The sequence below is a fragment of the Rhincodon typus genome, chromosome 27, assembly GCF_021869965.1.
Source record: "Rhincodon typus isolate 14 chromosome 27, sRhiTyp1.1, whole genome shotgun sequence".
Classification (NCBI taxonomy): Eukaryota; Metazoa; Chordata; class Chondrichthyes; order Orectolobiformes; family Rhincodontidae; genus Rhincodon; species Rhincodon typus.
The window spans coordinates 24,570,547-24,593,128 of NC_063358.1; the positions used below are offsets into that span (position 1 = coordinate 24,570,547).

At 40.4% G+C, this 22,582-nt stretch overlaps 1 protein-coding gene across 4 annotated transcripts in view; it reads left to right on the forward strand.

Moving 5' to 3' along the window:
* The window catches only part of ago3b (argonaute RISC catalytic component 3b), a 91,565-nt gene that overhangs the window by 49,312 nt on the left and 19,671 nt on the right, over positions 1–22,582 (forward strand). For all 4 annotated transcript variants that reach the window (XM_048612840.1, XM_048612839.1, XM_048612841.1 and 1 more), the window contains exons 7-14: positions 580–727; positions 1,931–2,050; positions 3,177–3,299; positions 8,559–8,588; positions 9,522–9,655; positions 9,805–9,989; positions 17,411–17,570; positions 20,331–20,421. In XM_048612840.1, coding sequence (XP_048468797.1) covers positions 580–727; positions 1,931–2,050; positions 3,177–3,299; positions 8,559–8,588; positions 9,522–9,655; positions 9,805–9,989; positions 17,411–17,570; positions 20,331–20,421 — 991 coding nt within the window. The remainder of the gene's footprint in view (positions 1–579; positions 728–1,930; positions 2,051–3,176; positions 3,300–8,558; positions 8,589–9,521; positions 9,656–9,804; positions 9,990–17,410; positions 17,571–20,330; positions 20,422–22,582) is intronic.

Genomic DNA, 22,582 nt, shown 5'->3' on the forward strand with positions numbered 1-22,582 from the left:
TCATCAGAAAGGGTCTAGGCCCGAAACGTCAGCCTCTCTGCTCCTATGATGCTGCTTGGCCTGCTGTGTTCATCCAGCCCTGCACCTTGTTATCTCGGATTCTCCAGCATCTGCAGTTCCTACCATCTCACATCAACTGATATGTCACCCTGAGATCATACATGCAGCAAGTAATTGAAACAAATCATTTCCTTTAATTATAAAGGAGAACTGTACACATTGCATGACAGCAATATGAAAAAGATGTGTCTCTTTTAAAAATTGCAAAGTTTTTTTTAAAAACTATTTTGCATAACAATTTTTTCCTTGAACACTTGGCGTTTTGTTAATCTGATGACTAGGGATTTTGCCTGACACCAAGAGAAACCTAGTAATTAAGTCAATTTGAAGGCCACAGCTGTGTAAACCTAGTTTTATGTCTTTTATACACATTGGTGCATTATACAAATTAAGATGTAAATTCATTAATCCCATTATTAAGTGTAGAAATACAATTTGTTTGATTTCTGCCAGTTACGTGTTAATTTATCTGTTATTTGGCTGTAGATCTATACTGAATATTATTCTGTTACTTCCTAGGTTCCCCTTGCAGTTGGAAAGCGGGCAGACTGTGGAGTGCACAGTAGCACAATATTTCAAACAGAAATACAACCTTCAGCTAAAGTACCCACATCTACCCTGTTTACAGGTGGGACAGGAACAAAAGCACACCTACCTGCCACTTGAGGTGAGAGATAACTGAAAGTCATTCACTCTTACCAGCTTGATCTAATCCAGTATCTTAAGGAAAGTCATTTTGTTATGCAAGCACCACTGGTTAACAACCAAACAGGAATCTTGGTTAATTTGTTATCTTGTCCAGAAATTGAAACTGAAATTCAAATTTGGTATTTGCTATTCTTGTAAATTGTGGGCCATTTAAAAATCCAAAAGAAATCAAGAGAATCAAAAATATTTCTTTTCTCAAAATTGGATGAGGTAAAATATCTGAATAGACAGGTTGCACAGAGAAAGAAGATTTGCATTTCTATAGCATGTTTCAAAACCTTAAGATGCCTCAAAACACTTTGGAACCAATTAGGCATTGTCAATGTGGTAATGGAGAAAATTTGTGAACCGCTATGTCACAAATGGCCAGATGACCTTTTTAAATTAATGTTAATCGAGGGATAAATATGGACCAGGTTATCAGAAATGAAGCCCTTCTCCTCTTCACATTGACACAGAACCTCTTAAGTGAATCTGAGAGGTCTGTTGAGCTTCAGATTAATGTAATTCAAAATAAAGGCACATGAAACTGTAATATTGAGTGAAGTACTTTCTCAGTATAGGCTTTTATTTTTTACGTGTTTCTTCTGGAATTGTAATTGGCAAGTGTCTTTATATAGAAGAGATCATCATGAAAATCTTGACTGGAGTTGTGGGTTACAGTGAGAGAAAATTTCATAACACTACATTTCAGTTCATTGACCTCTCAATTAGTTTTAAACCCAAAGGGCTTTAGTTTATTAATTTTGGAGCATCACTGCAGCCAATATTTATTTTGCAAACATAAACAGAATTTGTTTTAAAATCACATTACACATCTTTTGACTAATTATTTTCATATCAGCACCTCAGCCTGCATGGTATCAACTTTTAGACTGTAGAGATAATGGGTTTGTCATTAGCTGTTAGCCAGTCATGTTTAGTGTTATGTTTTTAACAACAATGTGCAATCCAGTCTACAAAATATATTCCTTTGTGTGGTGTCATAGCCTAACTGCTGTACCGTGATCTTTAACATTGCCAGAAAGCATTCATAATGAAGACATTGCACCTGCATGTATTAAGCTAGTTATTGCTGTGAAATGATAGTTCTAGTGTGTACATATTAATGTTGTGTGAAAATTGCTTTCTATGTTTCCGCTGATGTACTACTTTTAATTAGGTGTGCAACATTGTTGCGGGGCAGCGCTGTATCAAAAAACTGACAGACAATCAAACATCAACCATGATTAAAGCAACAGCACGGTCAGCACCTGACAGACAAGAGGAGATTAGTAAACTTGTGAGTGATGGATTGTTTCTGCATGTAGTCAAACTGTGGTTGAGGCTTTTGTAACTTCAGTGTGTTGCTTAGATGCAAGAGTTTATCTAATGGATTTAAATTTGTAAAGAAATTTTTTACTTTCACAGGATGTGCTCATCACCTAAAACATGAATTTCATGGTCTTCACAAAAATTTGGCGATTGTGCCAGCATTTTCCAAATTCTGTGATCGTGAGCTAATACTCATTTCTAGTTTGACCTTACGGAACAGCAGGAGTTCATCTGTTCCACCGTTCAATATGATCATGATAATTTTTGGCTTCAACTCTAATTTTCCTGCCCACTCTACAGATCACTTGATTCCCTAAAGACCAAAAATTCGTGTGACTGAGCCTTAAATATATTCAGCAATGGAGCTTCAATCTTCAAGGGTAGAGAATTCCAAAGGTTCGCAAACCTGTGGGTGAAGAAATACCTCCTCATCTGAGCCTGACCTCATTGTTCCCTTGCCTAGGATGGTGCCACCGTGTTCTAGATTCCCCAACCAAGGGAAATATCGTCTATATTATTGAGTTCCTTCACAATCTTTTATGTTTCAATGAGATCTCCTCTCATTCTTCTAAACCTCGGAATATAGACCCAGTGTAGATCATCTTTTATTGTAGGGCAACAGTCTCATGCTTTGTCTCTTTCTCTACATTTAAGTGCCTCACTCTCTGCCTTGCTCATCCACTTTCTAAAATATTCATCATCCCTTACTTCTACTCCCCCACTGCCTGCCAAAATCTCCCTCCCAATCAGTCTCCCCATCACCATTTCACCTCATGGTGATTTTAATGTTCAACTAAATTTTCCTTTGTCCCTGTCTCACTAATGTGTTTCAGCTCTCTCTATATAATCAACTACTCCATCTTTGGTCTTATTATACATAACTTCAAAATATCTAATTTTATCTTTACAAAGCCTAAAGCTCAACCAGGAACTTCTCAACTCATCAGAATAAGTAGCAATGATAAATAAACTGGACTATTCTTCTCATGTTTCTTAAATTGGTTAACAATTGGCTGTGTAATGCAACCCATGTTCTTTTCATGCTGTTTTGAAATATATTTTAATTTGAGTATTTGATATTTTACCTTTTGCAGGTAAAAAGTGCAAACTACGATGACGATCCATTTGTCCAGGAATTTCAGTTTAAAGTGAGAGATGAGATGGCTCATGTCACTGGGCGAGTACTTCCCGCTCCCATGCTGCAGTATGGGGGAAGGGTACGTTATGACAATGCTTATGAAATTTGTAACTGTCAAATGAGGAGTTGACGATTTTACTAGAAAATAATCATTTTTAAACTTCAGAATATCAGTGTTTGCATTGTACAATTAGGGGAGGCGATGGTGTAGTGGTATTATCGCTGGACTGTTAATCCAGAGACCCAGATAATGTTCTGGGGACCCAGGTTCGAATCCTGCCATGCCGGATGATGGAATTTGAATTCAATAAAATATCTGGAATTAAGAGTCAAATGATGACCATGAATCCATTGCTGATTGTCAGGAAAAACCCATCTGGTTCACTAATGTCCTTTAGGGAAGGAAACTGCCATCCTTACCTGGTCTGGCCTACATGTGACTCCAGATCCACAGCAATGTGGTTGACTCTTAACTGCCCTTTGGGCAATTAGGGATGGGTAATAAATGCTGCCTAACCAGTGACACCCTCAACCCATGACTGAATAAAGAAAAATAAATTATCTAGTGATGGGCAACAAATATTATAAACCTGTACACTGAACCTACTCCTGATTTTAATTGTCCTGTGTATATGTTTTGATAGTTTTTTCATGTTAGTAGGTCTTAATGAGAACTTTGGAACACTTGTTTAGACAATCTGGTATTGGGCATGCAGACGTTGTGGTTTGCCCATTGCAGCTGGTCATGCATGACCAGTGCCTCCAAACTGGGAGAGGGCACTCACGTTGGTATGTCCAACTTGCCAGTGAATTTGCAGGTTTTTGGGAAGACAGCTCCAGTGATAAGTCTTCAAGGATTTGAAGTGTCTGCTGTACATGGTCCATTTTTCTGATGCATACAGGAAAGTAGGGACCAGAGCTGCTCTGTATACTGTGAACTTGCTGCTTGGTTTGAGATCTCGTCTTTGAACATTGTCCTCAGGCACCGGAAGGCTGTAGTGGTGCACTGGAGTCGATGTTGGATATCATGGATATATGTTGGCTGTGGAGGCCAGGTCATTGAGTATATTTAAGATGAAGATTGATAGGTTCTTGGTTGTCAAGGGGATCAAGGGTTACAAGGAGAAAATGGGAGAATGGGGTTGAGAAACTTATCAGCCATGATTGAATGGCGGAGCAGACTTGATGGGCTAAATGGCCTAATTTCTGCTCCTGTTTCTTATGGTTTTATCGTGTTGTCCAGGGGCTCGCCATGTATTTGATTATCAGGCGACAGTGTTGTGTGGGAGGAGTGGGTTGATGGACAACCTTTGTTTTCCAGATGTTTAATCTGAGATACATTCTCTCATGTACCTCAGTGAATGGGTCAACGACGGTTTGTGTTTCATCCTCAGAGTGTGTACATGCACAGGAATCGCTTGCCTGCTGCAGCTCAGTGACAGGAGTTGGGATAGCCTTAGTCTGACCTGGAAGTATCAAAGGTTGAACAGTTTCCCACTCGCTTATAGGTTGGGTCCGTAGGATGCTTCATGGAGATGAGATGAAGTGTCATGTTTCAGCAAAGAAAATGGTGTAATGGCAAGGCCCCTGCTTAATCCCAGTTTGTGCTCATATTGGGTCCATGGTGGACTTGCTGGTGAGGATTGTGGCTCATTCCATCGTGAAGCAGGCAGAGAATAGTAACAAATTTCTTCAGGCAGTCGAATTTTAGGAGGATATTCCACAATCCTTCACTGTTGACAGAGTCGAAGACCTTTGTGAGATTGAAGAAGGCTATGTGCAGAAGTTGGTGCTGTTCCCTGCACTTATCTTGGATTTCTCGCACACTGAAAATCATGTCTATTGTGCCACTTGATTCATTGTAACTGCATTGCAACTCATAGGGGAGTTCTTCAGCCACTGGGAGGAGGCAGTTGAAGAGGATTCTCAAAATAACCTTTCCCATGGCAGACAGTAGAAAAATCCCTCTTTCTACAATTGAGCCTGTCTCCTTTCTTGAAGATGGTCACAATTATGACATCGTTGAGATCTCCCAGCATGGTTTCTTCCTTCCAGACAAGTGCAATGAGGTTGTGGATCTGTGTCAAGAGTGCCTCTCTGCCATATTTTAATACTTCAGCTTGTTGTGTCTTGGCTTTCGGATGACTTTTTCAACCTCACGGCAGGTTGGAGGTGTGTTGATTTGGTGACAGATAGATAGTGTACTGCAGGTTGGCATTGAGAACAACTACATCAAAGTCTGCAACTTGGTTGAAAATTCCTCAAAGGTGCTGAGTGCCTCTTGGTCTTTGAGTGACCCTCCGTTTTTTGGCTCTCAGTGGAGTAGATTCCTGGATACTCAGCCTGTGGATGGCTTTGATTGCACTGAAAAAGCTGTGCACGTAGTGGTTGTCAGTGAGTTTGAGTCTCCTGCACTCAATTCCCTGAAGGCTTGTTTCCTCTCGCTCAGATTTTGGTGGAGCTACTGGTTCAAAATGCGTTGTGTTTGCATTCTCATCAAACTATCGATGTTGATGTTTCCTGGTCAAGAGACCAAATGTCTCCACATAGGTGTTGACTGTGGTTCTTTTGAGATGGACCAAGTGCTGGGTACTTTGCAGCTTTGATATGTTGATTATCACCAGAATGGCTGTGAGGTGCTGCCTGAGTAGGTCAGTCTTTGAGATTGTCAGTTGTTGAGACTGGTAACATTTGAGTCTTCTATGGCAGAGTTTTTCTACCTCTGCTGGTTTGGAGCTAAGTTGATGGAGATGGTAGAGCAGATTAGTCGGTAGTTGGTCCAGCACTCGTCGGTTCCAGTCATGGTGCTGATTTAGAAGACATCTTTGTGGTCCCTCCCTTGAGCAATGATGTAGTCTATTAGGTGCCAGTGCTTGGAGCAGGGTGTTGCCATGAGGTCTAGTGCTTGTCTTCAAGTGGAACAGGGTGTTTGTTATGATGAGGTCATTATCTAGGCACTTTTTCGGGAGGACTCCATTGAAATTTGTTTTCCCAATGGGATTTTGGACTGGTTTGCATCCCTCATGAGTCTGGCATTGAAGTCATTGAGGAGAATCAACATCTCTTCCTTGGAGTTGCAGGACAGGGTGGCTGACGTAGAATGCTTCTCTTGTCTGATCCGTTTAATCTAGAATGGAGACATATGCACTTGTTACGACTCAGAGACAGACAGCCAAACCAAACCAGCCTCTCTGCGTCTGTATTGCAACACAGTAAAATTTAAACCTTCAAAGGGTCTCAAAATTAACTCCAGTGTTTCCTAATTGACTTTCTGAATAACCAATCCCAGACTCTGCGAATAATCAATTCTAGACACAGGGTCTGTAGCTCAAACAAAAGACTTAGCAATTTATAACAATACAGTAACTTCAGTAGAGCAAATTTTTTTTAAAGGTTTAGTTCACGTCTTTATTTAAATCCCATATTCATTGTCGTCAGCCGCATTCGCACAAAAACAAGCACACCAATATAATTAAGGAATAAATCAAAGAAAATAACAAAATTGGCCAGCTTTCTTAAATGGTTTTCACAATGTGTTGTTCCACAATCGTAGCTGATTGTTTCTTAGTTGATGAACTGAAGATATTGATCAAGTCCACCTTTTCAATTCACTCAAAGGAAATCAATAAGACTTGTAGCTTTGTTTCTGTTCTCTGAACTTCCAATAGCAGAAAACAAGAGGTTCGGCAGGGAGCTTTCAAATCCTCGTGCTGTAGCATCAACTGCAAAATTCCTTCTCACAGAAAACACATCCCAAAACCCAGTTCTAAACTCTTGTCTCTCCCTGTCAGACTGACCATTTCTCCATGATGTCCTAGTTACCATTCAGTTGCCATCTGCTTGAGCACTAGGTCTTTCCCAGACTTCGTGGAACCAATTCCCAGGTACTGACCTCGTTTATGGCCAAACATTTGCTATCTGTTAAACATGCTGTTCTTTGCTGGTGTCAAAGAGTCTGTAGAACCTTTTGAACAAGAACCAACCTGCACTTAACTTCTTGGCATGGCCTCGCAAACAAACAACAGCTTGTTTCTCCAGATTTCCCTCATTTTAGACACAGTCCAAATGTCATGTTCAGTCAAAGTTCACGGTTCACAGCTCCAAACCAAAATTTATGAAAGAAAAAACTAAACTAATGAAAAATCAGGAATGATTCTAACACACTGATGACTGTGTTGTACTTTTTCTGGGCCAGAGTGAGCTGTAGAGTCATGAGGTACCCAGGGGTTTCATTGAGACACAAGAGCTGTTCATTCCTGATGGCCAAAACTGCCCCATAGAGAAAACGTTCTTCTTCTCGTTTGCCTTTCCAGAAGGCAGCTTTTTCTTTAGGCTGACCTCCTACCAGTCATGTCTCACTGGCACTGAGTGAGTTGAGGAGGCTGGCCTGGCTGTGTTGCAGTACATTCCAGGGATGTGCCAATAATTAAGTTGTACTGAGCTATGTAATCTTACATGGTTTATCTTGACCTCAGAAGAGCCTAATTCAGAACTATTATTGAAAATATTTTTTGAAAAACTATATAGACAAGAATGTGAGATAACAAGGTGTAGAGCTGGATGAACACAGCAGGCCAAGCAGCATCAGAGGAGCAGGAAGGCTGACGTTTCGGGCCTAGACCCTTCTTCAGAAATGGGGGAGGGGAGGGGAGTTCTGAAATAAATAGGGAGAGAGGGGGAGGCGAATAGAAGATGGACAGAGGAGAAGATAGGTGGAGAAGAGACAGACAGGTCAAAGAGGCGGGGATGGAGCCAGTAAAGGTGAGTGTCGGTGGGGAGTTAGGGAGGAGATAGGTGAGTCCAGGGAGGACAGACAGGTCAAGGGGGTGGGATGAGGTTAGTAGTAGGAGATGGGGGTGGGGCTTGAGGTGGGAGGAGGGGATAGGTGGGAGGAAGGACAGGTCAGGGAGGCGGGGACGAGCTGGGCTGGTTTTGGGATGCGGTAGTGGGAGGGGAGATTTTGAAGCTTGTGAAGTCCACGTTGATATCGTTAGGCTGCAGGGTTCCCAAGTGGAATATGAGTTGCTGTTCCTGCAACCTCCTAGACAAAAATTGTTTGAAGTATTGTTTCTTGGGTTTTTATTGGATTAACCCTTTAGGGTTACATTAGAAGGTATATGCTAAGATAGCATTAAAAATGCAATGTCCTGTGCACTGGAATTTGTCATAGTTTATGTATATTTTTAAATTCTCCTTGTTCAGTAATATGTGTCTGTGCATCATAGAAGGTGTACAGTATCCAGAGGGTTGATGATGTTATGAGAGTGTGCAGACTTTTTTTTAACAAATTGTGATGACATTCCTGGTATGCACTGAGTTGCAACATCTTGTTTTATAGGTGGAACCAAGTCATTTCAGATTACAAACTGTAAGTAACTAAGGATGGCTAAATGAACAGTGTGATATAGTCTCAAAATATCTTAACTTAAATAAACATATACAATGCTGTTTACCTTGTGTGTCATATCTTGAATATTTGCATGGTAAGCTATTTTTTGGTCCATTTAATTAAAGCTTTACCAATCAACAGAAGCACTAGTGAGAAACCTACTACTAGCACATTTAATGTAGTACAGTAATACAAAAGCAAAATACTGCAAATGCTAAAATTCTGAAAGAAAAACAGAAAATGCGAGAACTACTCAGCAGGTTCACCAAAATTCTGAGTTCAGTTCTGAGGAAGGGTCGCTAGTCCCGAAATGTTAACTTTGATTTTTTTTCATAAGTGCCGCCAGACCCGCTGAGCTTTTCCAGCAACTTCTGTTTTTGTTCTGGCAAAATCTCTGCTATATCATTAGTCATAGCATCATGCTGAAGGCGGCAGGTACAGTGGAGGGTTGAATATAGAGAGACTGGCAGTGGAAAATGAAGACCTTATTTGAGAGTGTGCCAGGTTGTTTTGGAAATGTGAGCCAATGAGAGGAGACTATTCTGTCAAATTCTTAAACCCTTGATCGGCTTGTAAACTACTGCCTTATTTAGATTTAAGTTGAAAAAATCTTTTTAAAAACGCAGATGTATCAGTTGTTTATTTCTGATCTCTTTATGCTGACCTGTTTCAATTCAATAGTCAAACACATTGTACAAACCTTCTGTAACAAGATTTTAAAAGCTAAGTTGATGAACAGATTCAGAGCTATTCAGATAAATCATTTTAATGTTGCTTCTAATTGTGAAATTTACATAAGTAACCTTTTTGATCATTGCATGAAATGAAAATGTTAAATTTGTGTAAGATTTTCCATTTTTTTTCACAACAAGGTGTGGTTGACTTGATCTTTTATTCTACTACTTTCTCCAGAATCGAACGGTTGCTACTCCAAGTCATGGTGTTTGGGACATGAGGGGGAAACAGTTCCACACCGGGGTTGAAATCAAAATGTGGGCGATAGCATGTTTTGCAGCACAGAGACAATGTAGAGAAGAAGTACTTAAGTAAGATGATGCTTCCCCTAAATTTAAATCTTTTGTTCCAACTAGAAACTTCCAAACAAATCAATTGCTTTTAAAGCCTTACAATTATTCTAATTTCAGTCTTGGTTGTATTTAAATTGGTTGATCATCACTTACCACTGTCTTCTCAGGAGTTTTACTGACCAGTTGCGGAAAATATCGAAAGATGCAGGGATGCCTATCCAGGGCCAGCCATGTTTCTGTAAATATGCACAAGGAGCTGACAGTGTGGAACCAATGTTTCGGCATCTGAAGAACACCTATTCAGGACTCCAGCTCGTCATTGTTATTCTACCTGGGAAAACACCTGTCTATGGTAGGTAATATGCTTTAAATTTGTAAGCGTACTTAATTATTCAGACTTCAAGATTTAAATCCTTACTTGGCATACTCCATGGCCAACAATTCCACTATAATATCTGTTTGTAACTCTCATTTATGTTTAAATCTCATTGGAGGTGATAGTAGGCATTTTGAATGTCGCTGTAGGGTTGATTTCAGACTCTAAGCTCTCATGCACTTTCAGCAAAAATGAATGTATCGCAAGCAGACGGTGCAAACATGACAAATTTTAACTCCATGCAGCAAATTACGAAATGCTTGTTGCTTTAGGTGGCATCAATGTGTGGAATTTAATGCCAAACTCATTTTTAGGAAGGGCGAGTAAAACATTTAATCAGGCAGTCGGGTGCCTCATAGGAATCCTGCTAAGGCACAGTATCTTACTGAGGTACTTAGCTTTGGGAAGGGGGTGCCCACTGACAGCCAAGCCCCTACTGTTGCTGCCACCCCTTCTTTTCAATGACCTTATTGCCTTTGCTTACCTAAGACCTGGGCCCCTTAACAGTCCTAGCTCTTCAATGTTCACATCACCAGCAGCCATGACTGTTCCCGTGGTGACACTGCCTGTAATGCGTAGTTGTCAGCTTCTTATTTATTAGCAGCTCTTGGTGGTAAGAGTTTCCATCCCAGAGACCCTTGGTCCTGGTAAAGGCCTACTGCTTGCAACTTATGTGCCTGAGGCTGTGTAGATCCTTATTAGCAATCCAGCCTGCAGGCAGAACTCTGTTACTTGCATTAAATACTGCCCAGTGTGTGTGATATTACCAGAAATTCTTAAAGGAAGCGAATGTAATTTTTATTTGTGTTTATTGTTATTGAATAATTCCTTGCCAGACAGGCCCTAATTTATACATTTATGTTCTGCATCAGCTTTAATGATGTTAGTAGAGGGGAGGGATTTGAAACATCTCTAAGCAGCTCCACTCACTGCAGTTGCGGGTCTTGAGTGATTTAAAGATTACAAAATGAAAAACACAGGCTGATTACCAAAGGATATGGGTATCCACTGTCAGAAAAATTATTTTTGATAGGAATCAAATACAAATGATGCCAGAGGTTTTATAGACAGACACTAGGGGAAGAACTTGGAATGAAAGCTTTTTCTTAACCCTGTACGTTCCTTTTAAATCCTAATTTGTTTATTTTAGCATTGCATTTGTTGGTCGTTTCATACCAGTTAAATGCAGTGTTATTTCAACACCTTTTCTGTTACCCATTATATAATTTTATACTCTTAAAGAAACACAATTTCGTATTGCTGAAATTATTATTTAATTCTTAAAGTTACAAGCTTAATCCATTCTGAAGTTATCTTGTTCTCCAGTGCAGTACTTACTAACGTCTTGCAGTGAATGTCTGTTATGTGCTTTTTATATACTTGGGCAAAATATATTTCAAGACATTTGAGTCATACAGCATGGAAACAGACTCTTCAGTCCACCTAGTCTATGCTGACCATGTTCCCAAACTAAACTGATCCGACATGCCTGCATTTGGCCCATATCCCTCCAAACCCTTCCTGTTCATGTATTATCCAAATGTCTTTTAAACATTGTAACTGTCCCTGTATCCACTGCTTCCTCTGGCAGCTCATTCCACATACTGACCACGCTTTGTGTAAAAATGTTGCCCCTAATGTCCCTTATAAATGTTTCTCCTCTCACCTGAAAAATATGCCCCCTAGTTTTGAACTCCCCCACCTTAAAGAAAAGACCTTTGCTATTCACCCTCTATGCCCCTCATTATTTTGTAAACTTCTATAAGGTCACCCCTCAACCTGCTACGCTCCAGTGAGAAAAGTCCCATCCTATTTTTATAATTCAAACCCTCCATTCCCGGCAACATCCTGGTAAATCTTTTCTCAATCCTTTCCAGTTTAATAATGTCCTTCCTATAACAGGGCAACCAGAGCTGCATATAGTACTCCAAAGAGGCTTCACCAACATTTTGTACAACCTCAACATGACGTCCCAACTCCTATACTCAAAGGTCTGAGTAGTGAAGGCAAGCAGCTAAACACCTTCTTAACCACCCTATCTAAATGTGACGCAAATTTCAAAGAGTTATGTACCTGAGCCCCTAGGTCTCTCTGTTCTACAACACTACCCAGAGCCCTACCATTAATTGTGTAAGTCCTGCCCTTGTTTATTTTATCAAAATGCAATACCTCACATTTATCCAAATTAAACTCCATCTGCCACTCCTCAGCCTGTTGACCTAATGATGAGGATCTCTTTGTAATCTTAGATAATCTTCTTCACTGTCCGCTATACCACCAATTTTGGTGTCATCTGCAAACTTACTGACCATGTCTCCTATATTGTCATCCAAATCATTTATATAAATGTCAAAACAAAAGTTGACCCAGTTCCGATTCTGTGGAACACCACTGGTCTCAGGTCTCCAGTCCAGAAATAAAAACCCTCCACCACCACACACTGTCTCCTCCTGTAAAGCCAATATTGTATTCAAATAGCAAGCTCACCTTAATCCCCTGTGATCTAACTTTACTAATTAGTCTACCATGCAGAACCTTATCAAAGGCTTTACTATAGTCCAAGTAAACTATGTATACCATTGTGCCCTCATCAATCTTTTTGATTACTTCCTCAAAAAACTCCAATCAAGTTTGTGAGGGACAATTTCCCTCACACAAAACCATGCTGACTGTCCCCAATTATTCCTTTCCTCTCCAAATGCATATAAATCCTATCTTTCAGAATCACCCCCAACAACGTGCCAACCACCGACGTCAGACTCGCACGTCTATAGTTCCCAGGCTTCTCTTTACAGCCTTCCTTAAATAAAGGCACAACGTTAGCCACTTTCCAGTTCTCCAGCACCTCACCCGTGGTTATAGATGATACATTATTTCTGCTAGGGGCCCAGTAATTTCCTCCCTAACTTCTCACAACATCCTGGGTACACTTGATCAGGTCCTGGAGATTTATCCAACATTATAGAACATAGAACATTACAGCGCAGTACAGGCCCTTCGGCCCTCGATGTTGCGCCGACCTGTGAAACCAATCTGAAGCCCATCTAACCTAAACTATACCATTATCATCCATATGTTTATCCAATGACCATTTAAATGCCCTTAAAGTGGGCGAGTCTACTATTTTTGCAGGCAGGGCATTCCACGCCCTTACTACTCTGAGTAAAGAACCTACCTCTGACATCTGTCCTATATCTATCACCCCTCAATTTAAAGCTATGCCCCCTCATGCTAGCCATCACCATCCGAGGAAAAAGGCTCCCACTGTCCACCCTATCTAATCCTCTGATCATCTTGTATGTCTATTTTCAAAGACCTCCAGTACTTCCTCTTCTTTAATGTAAACTATTTTCAAAACATCAAATCTTTATTTTCTGAGTTCTGTAGCCTCTATTTATTTCTCCACAGTAAAAACTGACATGAAATATTCATTTAATATCTCTCCCATCTCCTGAGGTTCAACATATATACGACCTCATGGATCTTTAAGGGACCAAACTCAATCCAGTTGCTGTTTTGCTGTTGATGTATTTGTAGCATGTCTTTGGATTATCCTTATTCTTATCTGCCAAGGCTATCTCTAATCCCCTGTTTGCCTTCCTGATTTCCCTCTTGAGAATGCCCTGAGACACTGTATACTCTTCAGGTGAGTCATTTGATCCCAGTTGTCTATATTTAATATATTCTTCATTTTCATCCTTGACTAGAACCTCAAAATCTTTATTCATCCGTTGTTCCCTAATCTTACCAGCCTTACCTTTCACTCGAACAGGAACATAAGGCCTCTCAACTCTCATTATCTCACATTTTTGAAAGTCGTGCCTTTACTTGCAAACAGTCTATTCCAATCAACTTTTCAAAGTTTTTATCTCATACCATTAAAATTTGCCTTATTCCAATTAAGAACTTTAACTTTTATGGAAGGCCTATCCTTTGTCATAACTACTTTAAAAATTAATAGAATAATGATCACTAATCCCAAAGTGTTCCCTGACTAATACTTCAGTCACTTGCCCTGCCTTATTTCCCAAGAGAAGGTCAAGTTTTGCTCCTTCTCTTGTAGGAACATTTAGTTATCGATAAAGAAAATTTTCTTGAACATGTTTAACAAATTCCTCACCATCCAAAACTTTACCTCTATGGCAGTCCGAATCAGTGTTTGTAAAATTAAAATCCTTGCTATTATGACCCTATTATTCTTGCGTATATCTGAGATCTCTACATATTTGCTCCTGAATTGCCTTTTAACAAATAGTGGGCCTGAAGTACAATCCCAAATAGGCGATCATCCCTTTCTGATTTCAACCCGGATATTTTCACTGGAGGATTCCTCAGAAATATGCTCTCTAATTACAGTAGTAATGTATTCCTTAACCAAAACGCCACCCCCTTCTGTCTTGCCTCCCTTTCTGACCATCCTCTAGCATCTAAAACCCAGAATATTGAGCTGCCAGTCCTGTCCTTCCCTCAGCCAGGTTTCTGTAATAGCAGTGAAGACTCCATCCCATGTTCTGATACATGCCCTGAGTTTATCAGCCTTTCTTGTAAGACCCCATGTACTGAAATAAATACAGTTTAAATTCTTCAGAGTTGCATCATTCTCTGACTTGCTCTTGTCTGTCTCTCCTAATTAACTTGGTGTTTTCTAATTCAGAACTATCCTTATCTGCCTTTGTATTTTCACTACTACTTAGGACTCCCCCTCCCCCCTTTATATTTTACAGGCTCCCAAAATAGAACTAGCAAATCCCCCTGTCAGAATATTGACTCTTTTCCAGATCAGGTGAAACCCATCTGTTTTATAAAGGTCTTTACCCCAGAAGAGATACCAATGATCCCAAAAATCTGAATCCCTGCACATTGTACCACCTGTTCAGCCGTTGATTTATCTGGTCTATCCTTTTATTCCTTCCCTCATTAGAACTTGGCATCAGGGGAGTAAACCAGAGATTACTACTTTTGAGGTTCTGTTTTTTAACCTTCTGCCTAACCTCTTATATTCACTCTGCAGAGCTTATCCCTTTCCCGAACTATGTCATTCCTACCAATGTGTACAACAACTTCTGGCTTCTTACTTTCCCCTTTGACAATATGCTTCAAACATTTTGAGACGTCTTTAACCCTGGCACCAGGAAAGAGCTGCTATACTGGTGCATAACTTTGCCCAGTTTTAGTGTAAATCTGGCATGTGTTGCTAGTATAACAAGAGTGTGTCCATTCATATAATCCACATCCACTTGAAGGGTGTGAAGGAAGTGAAAGATTAGCTGTTACATTCACTTTCATTGGACTTCATTTACATTTCATCATCTCCAATCAGCTAATCCACCTTGAATTGTTCATTAATCTAAATAACTGTTCAATGGAGCATGTAGATTGCTTCTGGTGATGAGGTTGGTTTGTGCAAGATTATGATGCAATTGTAATGTCACTAGATTATGTAACGCAAAGGCCCAGGATGGTGTTTTGTGAGCATAAGTTCAAATCTATATTTTCATCAGGTGAAACTCCGAGTACTGTTAATTGTGTAAATGAAGGCTCAGTGTGAGAGTGGACAGGGGCACACGGGTAATTACTTATGCAGTTATAAGATCAAGTATTACTGGTTACTCAAAGTGTGGTATATGTTCTTATCAGTTTAACATCTGATATATACCCTATCTGGGATCCAAATACTGTGGATCTTGAATCAGCAGATAGTCCCCCTACCTCTGAGCCAGAAGCTCAGGGCTCAACAAGGGATAAGCAATGTAAGATGGAGATGAGGAGGAATTTCTTCATTCAGCAGGTGAATCTTTTGAATTCTTTTCCTTGGGGGTCTGTAGCTGCTAAATCATTGAGTATATTCAAGATAGAAATTGATGGGTTACTGGAGACTAACGACAAAGATATTTAGAGATAGAATGGAAAAGTGTCATCCAGATAGATAATAGCCACGGTCAGCTGGATAGAGAGTCCTGACAAAGGGTTTCGTCCTGAAACGTTGACTTCCCTGCTCCTCCAATGCTGTTTGACCTGCTGTGCTTTTCCAGCTTCACATTTATTGACTCTAGCTTCCAGCATCCTTACTAGTCTTTAATATCTCCAAGACTGAAAGACCTACTATTTTTCCTGTGTTCAAGTCCCACTCCAGATTCATTGGCTATAGAAAGTGTGTTTATAATTTGGTTTAAGTCATTAACTAAATTGCTTAATAATCCTACAAACACTTTCCTACTATTCCTCAGGGAAGAAGGCATATATCAAGCGAATAAGATCATAATCAAATACAAAAAGGCACTCGATCTGGTACAGACAAATGTAGCAAATTGAAGGACTGCCTTGATGGTCTGTTCCTGCGCCTGATCAAAGTGCCTATTAACAGGTCTAGGCAGTGAGCAGTTAAGAGGATCATACGACCTGGCTGTCTGCCTCTCCTTAGTGGTTATGTGTGAACTTGAATGTCCTTGAAGAGGGAGAGTGCAGTGTCGATAATGTCCTTGCAATTAGTGAGCACTGCAGGAGTTGCAATGAATTATCACTCCCCATTTCGTTTAATATTTTCATTTTAGTTACAATGCCCCTATAAGGGATGATTCAGTGGTTGCTTTGTTAATTTGTTTTTTCTTACTCTGAAGAATATGAAGAGATGCTAACTGACACTGGTGTTCTGTTGTAGAGTTAAGAGCTATATGTTTTTAATATTTCAATTTGTGAATCTAAAACTGAGTGAAGATTTACTTCTGGTCTCTTCCTTCACCAACTGGCTGATAATTTTAACAAGAACTGTTCACAAGACTTACTCCGAGCGTGACTGAATGCAGCCAGTGGTGCTTCAGGGTATTGCAACAGCACAAGTAAAGGAGCATATTTCGATGCCATTTTATTATCTTGAAGCAATGTATTAATGTTGCATTGCAACAGCAGCAGCATTATTATGGTTGGAATTTCTTTCCAATGTTTTAGTCAGGTGCCTTAACTCAAAAGTTTAATTTCTCCCACTTTTTACTTTACTGTTGTATATTAAGAAGACTTTGTTTACCAGTAGGTGTTTCTAAGCAAACAGGGTGCTTTTTATGTATTGTCTAGTATTTAGTAGAAATGGTACCAGGACATGTCTATATAAATGAATTTGGGTGATTACAAAGTTATTTCAGCCAGGAGCACTAGTGGTTTGTGGAAGTGCAGGAACACTCACATCTGGGCTGTGAAGTGCTAGGAGTGAGTCTCCATCTATGCTGACACACACTGCAAATTCTTAATCACCCAGAAGACCAATTGAGCAGATCCTCAAGATAGCAATGTGGGTAGCCTGACTCTGTCAGTCTAATTGCCTTCATTGGGGAATCACAACAGACTTGTTTGGGCTTGAAAATCACCAAGAAAAAAATCTTATGATGCATTCACCTTTCTTCTAGCTGAGGTAAAACGTGTGGGAGATACTCTGCTGGGAATGGCTACTCAGTGTGTTCAAGTGAAGAATGTTGTTAAAACATCTCCACAGACGTTATCGAACCTCTGCCTGAAGATTAATGTGAAACTAGGCGGTATTAACAACATTCTGGTGCCACATCAGCGGTAAGTTTGTTTCCTTGTTTTGTGTCCTCCAAGATGCTTTACAGAAATATTATAAAACAAAATATAGCAATAGACATATTGAGTCAGATAACCATAGCTTCATCAAAGAAATAAGCTTTAAGGACAATCTTAAAAGAAGAAAATGAGGTGAAGGTGGAGAAATACTCCAGACCCTAGGGACTAGGTAACTGTAAGAACAGCCACCAATGATGAAGCAACTGAAATCAAGCACGTGCCAGAGGCCAGAATTAGATTAGCACGAGTATCCTGGATGGCTCTGAGGCTGGACAAGATTACAGATGTTCTCACCACTCAACATGAAGGAATTTGAAAAGTGGGATGAAAATTTCAACATTATGACATGATTCATTTGGGAGCTGATGTAAGTAAGCAAGGACATGGGTTATGGGGAAGCAAAACTTGTTGTGAGTTCTTATGACACAACTGGCAAAGTTTTGGATGACCTCATAGGTTTATGACCAGTATTAAAAATAATTATAAATGTTATCCTAAATTGCTAACAAAAGTACCTTTTTGATTTATTGATTGTTTTTGCCTATGTGAAGTTAGCAGTTTCCCTGGCAGTATAGGTGAAGGCTTTGACTTTTTGACAAGATGTTCACTGGTGTTCATCTGCAAAAGCTAGGGGTTTGTGAATTCTCATTCAGGTAATGTGGCAGAAGCTTGTTTTAATTTAGGTTTAAAGTATAACTCATTTTGGTGGATCTCAGTATGAACATGCAGTTATCTTTGCAAAGCAATGACCATGTTTCTCCAAGACTGAAATAGGTACGGTGGGTGTACAGCCATAAGGTGAATGTGGCTCCTTTTTGTTTTAAAACTTGGTAAGTCAATGAATGAAGCAAACAGACCTAGAAGGATTTTCTGTTGTGCACACTATGCTAATCTCCAAACAGAAGGCAATTAGCTGGGTGTCCCCAGCTAGGACCAAGAAAAATCTTAAGATCCTGTGTCATATTGATATTCAGTAATCCTTGCTCTCAACAGATGAGAACTGATTCAGGCTCATGGCAATGCATATTGACTATCTTGTGTCCGTGTAACAGCAAATTCATACCTGGAAAACCCTGAATTTGTTTACAAACGTACATAAGAGGAAGAAATAGCGCAAGATATAAATGTTATATTGGTAAAATCCAATAGTCAAGAGGCATAAGAAGGAAATTTGAAATAGCCTTGCTAGATGTAAGGGGCTCTTGAAATCTTCTGTATTGCTGAACTGAAAGTTCTAAAGTCCTTAATCACATGAATGAAAGCAACAGGCAGATCAGTGATTGTTTGCACAGAAAACAGGAATAACAAAGTCAATTAAATACTTAATGACATTAAAATTCACCCCAGTTTATTTTTGAATTGAAGCTTTCTAGTTAAGGTGGCTATTTCTATTGACACTTACCAGCAAGCAGAGCCAAATGTCAGTAAGAAAGGGGAGGAGTGGGTCAGATCTCAAACAACAACGATACAGGGTACAGGAAGAAGAGAGCTTAGTGGTATGGTGTAAAGACAACACTCTCTCCCTCAATGTCAATAAAATGAAGGAGCTGGTTGTCAACATCAGGAAGCAGAGTGGAGGACATGCCCTTGTCTGTATCAATGGTGCTGAAGTGGAAGTGGTCGAAAGCTTCAAGTTTCTAGGAGTAAATGTCACCAATAATCCTTCCTGGTCCATGCACGTCAGTGCCAAAGTCAAGAAAGCACACCAATGCCTCTACTTCCTCAGAAGGCTAAGAAAATTTGGCATGTCCATGATGACTCTTACCAATCTTTATAGATGTGCTATAAAAAGCATTCTATCTGGATGCATCACAACTTGTCATGGCATGCCCAAGACTGCAAAAAATCACAGAAAGTAGTTTACACATCACAAAAACAAGCCTTCCTTCCATTGACTATGTCTACACTTACTGCTGCTTCAGAAAATCAGCCAACATAGTCAAAGACTCCTCCCATCTGGTTATATTCTCTTCCACCCTCTTCCATCAGTCAGAAGATATAAAAATTTGAAAATACGCACCAACAGATTCAAGAACTGCATTTTCCCCGCTGTTAACAGATTTGTGAACAGACCTCTCCTATATTAGAGTTGATCTTTCTCTGCACCTTCTCTGTAGCTGAATGACTATATTCTGCATTCTGTTCTATTACCCTGATGTACTTATATACAATACTTTGTACTGTACCTCAGTACATGTGACAATAATAAATCAAATCTAATCAAATCAAAGATGAAGTTGGCGCTCCCGATGATGCATGAAACGATAAGTTTTGATGGAAAGGAAGACATTCGATGTTGCTATTGATGGTTTGTTGGTAGACCTTTCACTATTATGCAGTTAGCGTTTGTGTCAAATGCTTGCATTGTTTCATATATTGTCTATAATCTAATTGTGACAACAGTAGCACATAATGAGGTTTTAAACCAGTTTATACTTACCAACTTCAGTCACATTAGCATGAAATTGGCACCGACAAAAATAATTGTTTTCTAAAGGTTATACTTTAAATATACAAGACAAAATTTATTTATTTGTAATAAAGATAGTTGTTTGGATTAAAAATTATTTAGCCAAAAGATTTTAAGTCATTTGCAAATAATCAAATTTATATTCAGTTCATGCTCTGCAATTTATTCCAAGTTAATTTCACAAGAAACAAAAAGCACCTATATTTGCATTAAATCTGTTCCTGTTTTGAACAAGCTACTCAATAATTGTTTATTTCTTCATTTAATGTCTGTAGACCATCCGTATTCCAGCAGCCTGTGATTTTTTTGGGGGCTGATGTCACACACCCACCAGCTGGAGATGGCAAGAAACCCTCAATTGCTGCTGTAAGTGTTCATATATTTTTGACAAGAATATATGTTCTCAAATGGACAGTGGTAGAGGAGGGAGGGAGGGGGAAAATGTGCAATGTATGCAAGTCTTGACTTCTGCATTGTGTACTGTTAATATTGAATGTGGACGAAGGAACATGCTGAGCTCTCTTCCACTTAGATCATGAATTTTCCAGGTATATTTTTGAATTTGATCAACTATTTGATGGGCATGCTAAATCAAGACAGCCAACCTTACATTGAGATAGTAAGAACTGCAGATGCTGGAGTCAGAGATAACGCAATTTGGAGCTGGAGGAACACAGCAGGCCAGGCAGCATCAGAGGAGCAGGAAAGTTGACATTTTGGGTCAGGGCCCTTTTACAGGGTCCTGACCCGAAACGTCAGTTTTCTTGCTCCTGTGATGCTGCCTGGCCTGCTGTGTTCCTCCAGCTCCACATTGCGTTATCTGTAGCCCACCTTACATTACCAGGGTGGGTAGGGGTAAGGGTTGGGTGGGGGGGGTTGAGCTTGGTATAAATAGAAAAATATGTCAGCTTCAGGCATGATGTACTCCAGCTGGATTTCACAATTTGTTTGTCCAGGATAGAGGTCTATAACAAAGGCAACAAGAGCAGGCACAGGGAGAGAAGCCATCACAATGAAACAGTGTAAGACAGCGGACAATGACACATCCCTCCCTGACACACTCGATGCTTTCAATGCTAAGTTTGAGCAGAATACTACCAGTGTGGCAATGCCTGCTCTGACAGCCCCAGACTCACCTGTTCCCTCTGTCACCGCTTCAGAAGTCAGATCGGTCTTCCTGACAGTGAACCCAAAGAAAGCGACGGGCCCCAACGGTGTCCCCGGCCAAGCACTCAGATCCTGTGTGGATCAGTTGGCGGAGGTATTCACCGACATCTTCAGCCTCTCCCTCCTACAAGCCGAAGTCTCGACCTGCTTCAAGAAGACTACCATCATCCCCGTACCCAAGAAAACACATGCAGTGTACCTTAATGACTACTGCTGAATAGCTCTGACTTCAATAATCATGAAGTGCTTCAAGAGGCTGCTCATGGCCCACATCAATTCTAGTCTCCCAAACTGCCTCAATCCCCTACAGTTTGCTTACCAATGTAACAGATCCACAGAGGATGCCATATCCCTAGTCCTGCACTCATCCCTGGAACATCTGGACAACAAAGACACCTACGTCAGACTCCTGTTCATTGACTACAGCTCCACCTTCAATACCATTATCCTCTCCAGACTGATCTCAAAACTCCGTGACCTTGCTCTGAACCCCGCCCTCTGCAAATAGATCCTCAGCTTTCTGACCTGTAGGCCGCAATCAGTGAGGATAGGTAACTGCACCTCCTCCATAATAACTCTCAACACTGGAGCCCCCCAAGGATGCGTCCTCAGCCTCCTACTGCACTCCGTGTACCTCCGTGTACATGTACGACTGTGTTGCCAAATTCCAAACAAACGCCATCTACAAGTTCGCTGACAACATCGATGTAGTGGGCCTGATATCTAACGATGAGTCAAAATACAGAAGGGAGATAGAGGGCTTGGTGACATGGTGCAATGAAAACAATCTGTGTCTCAACATTGGCAAAACTAAAGAACTGATCATCGACTTCAGAAAGAAGGGAGGAGAACACACCCTCATCTACATCAACGAAACTGAGATTGAGAGGGTGAAGAGCATCAAGTTCCTCAGAGTGACAATAACCGACGACCTGTCCTGCACTTCCCAAGTAGATGTGACAATCAAGAGGGCACAGCAATGCCTCCTGTTCCTCAGGCGGCTCAGGAAATTTGAAATCTCCATAACGATCTCACCAACTTCTACAGATGCATCATTGAAAGCATGCTGTCTGGGTGTGTAATGGCCTGGTATGGCAACTGCTGTACCCAGGACCGTAAGAAAATACAGAAGGTTGTGTGCACAGCCCAGACCATCACGGAAGCCAACCTTCCATCCATGGACTCTACTTACACGGCTCGCTGCCACAGAAAGGCGACCAACATCGTCAAAGACCCATCGCACCCCATAATGACCTCCTATAATCTCTTCCGTCAGGGAGAAGATACAGAAGCTTGGACACACGCATGAACAGGTTCAGGAACAGCTTCTTTCTGGCCGTTATCAGACTGTTGAATGGAC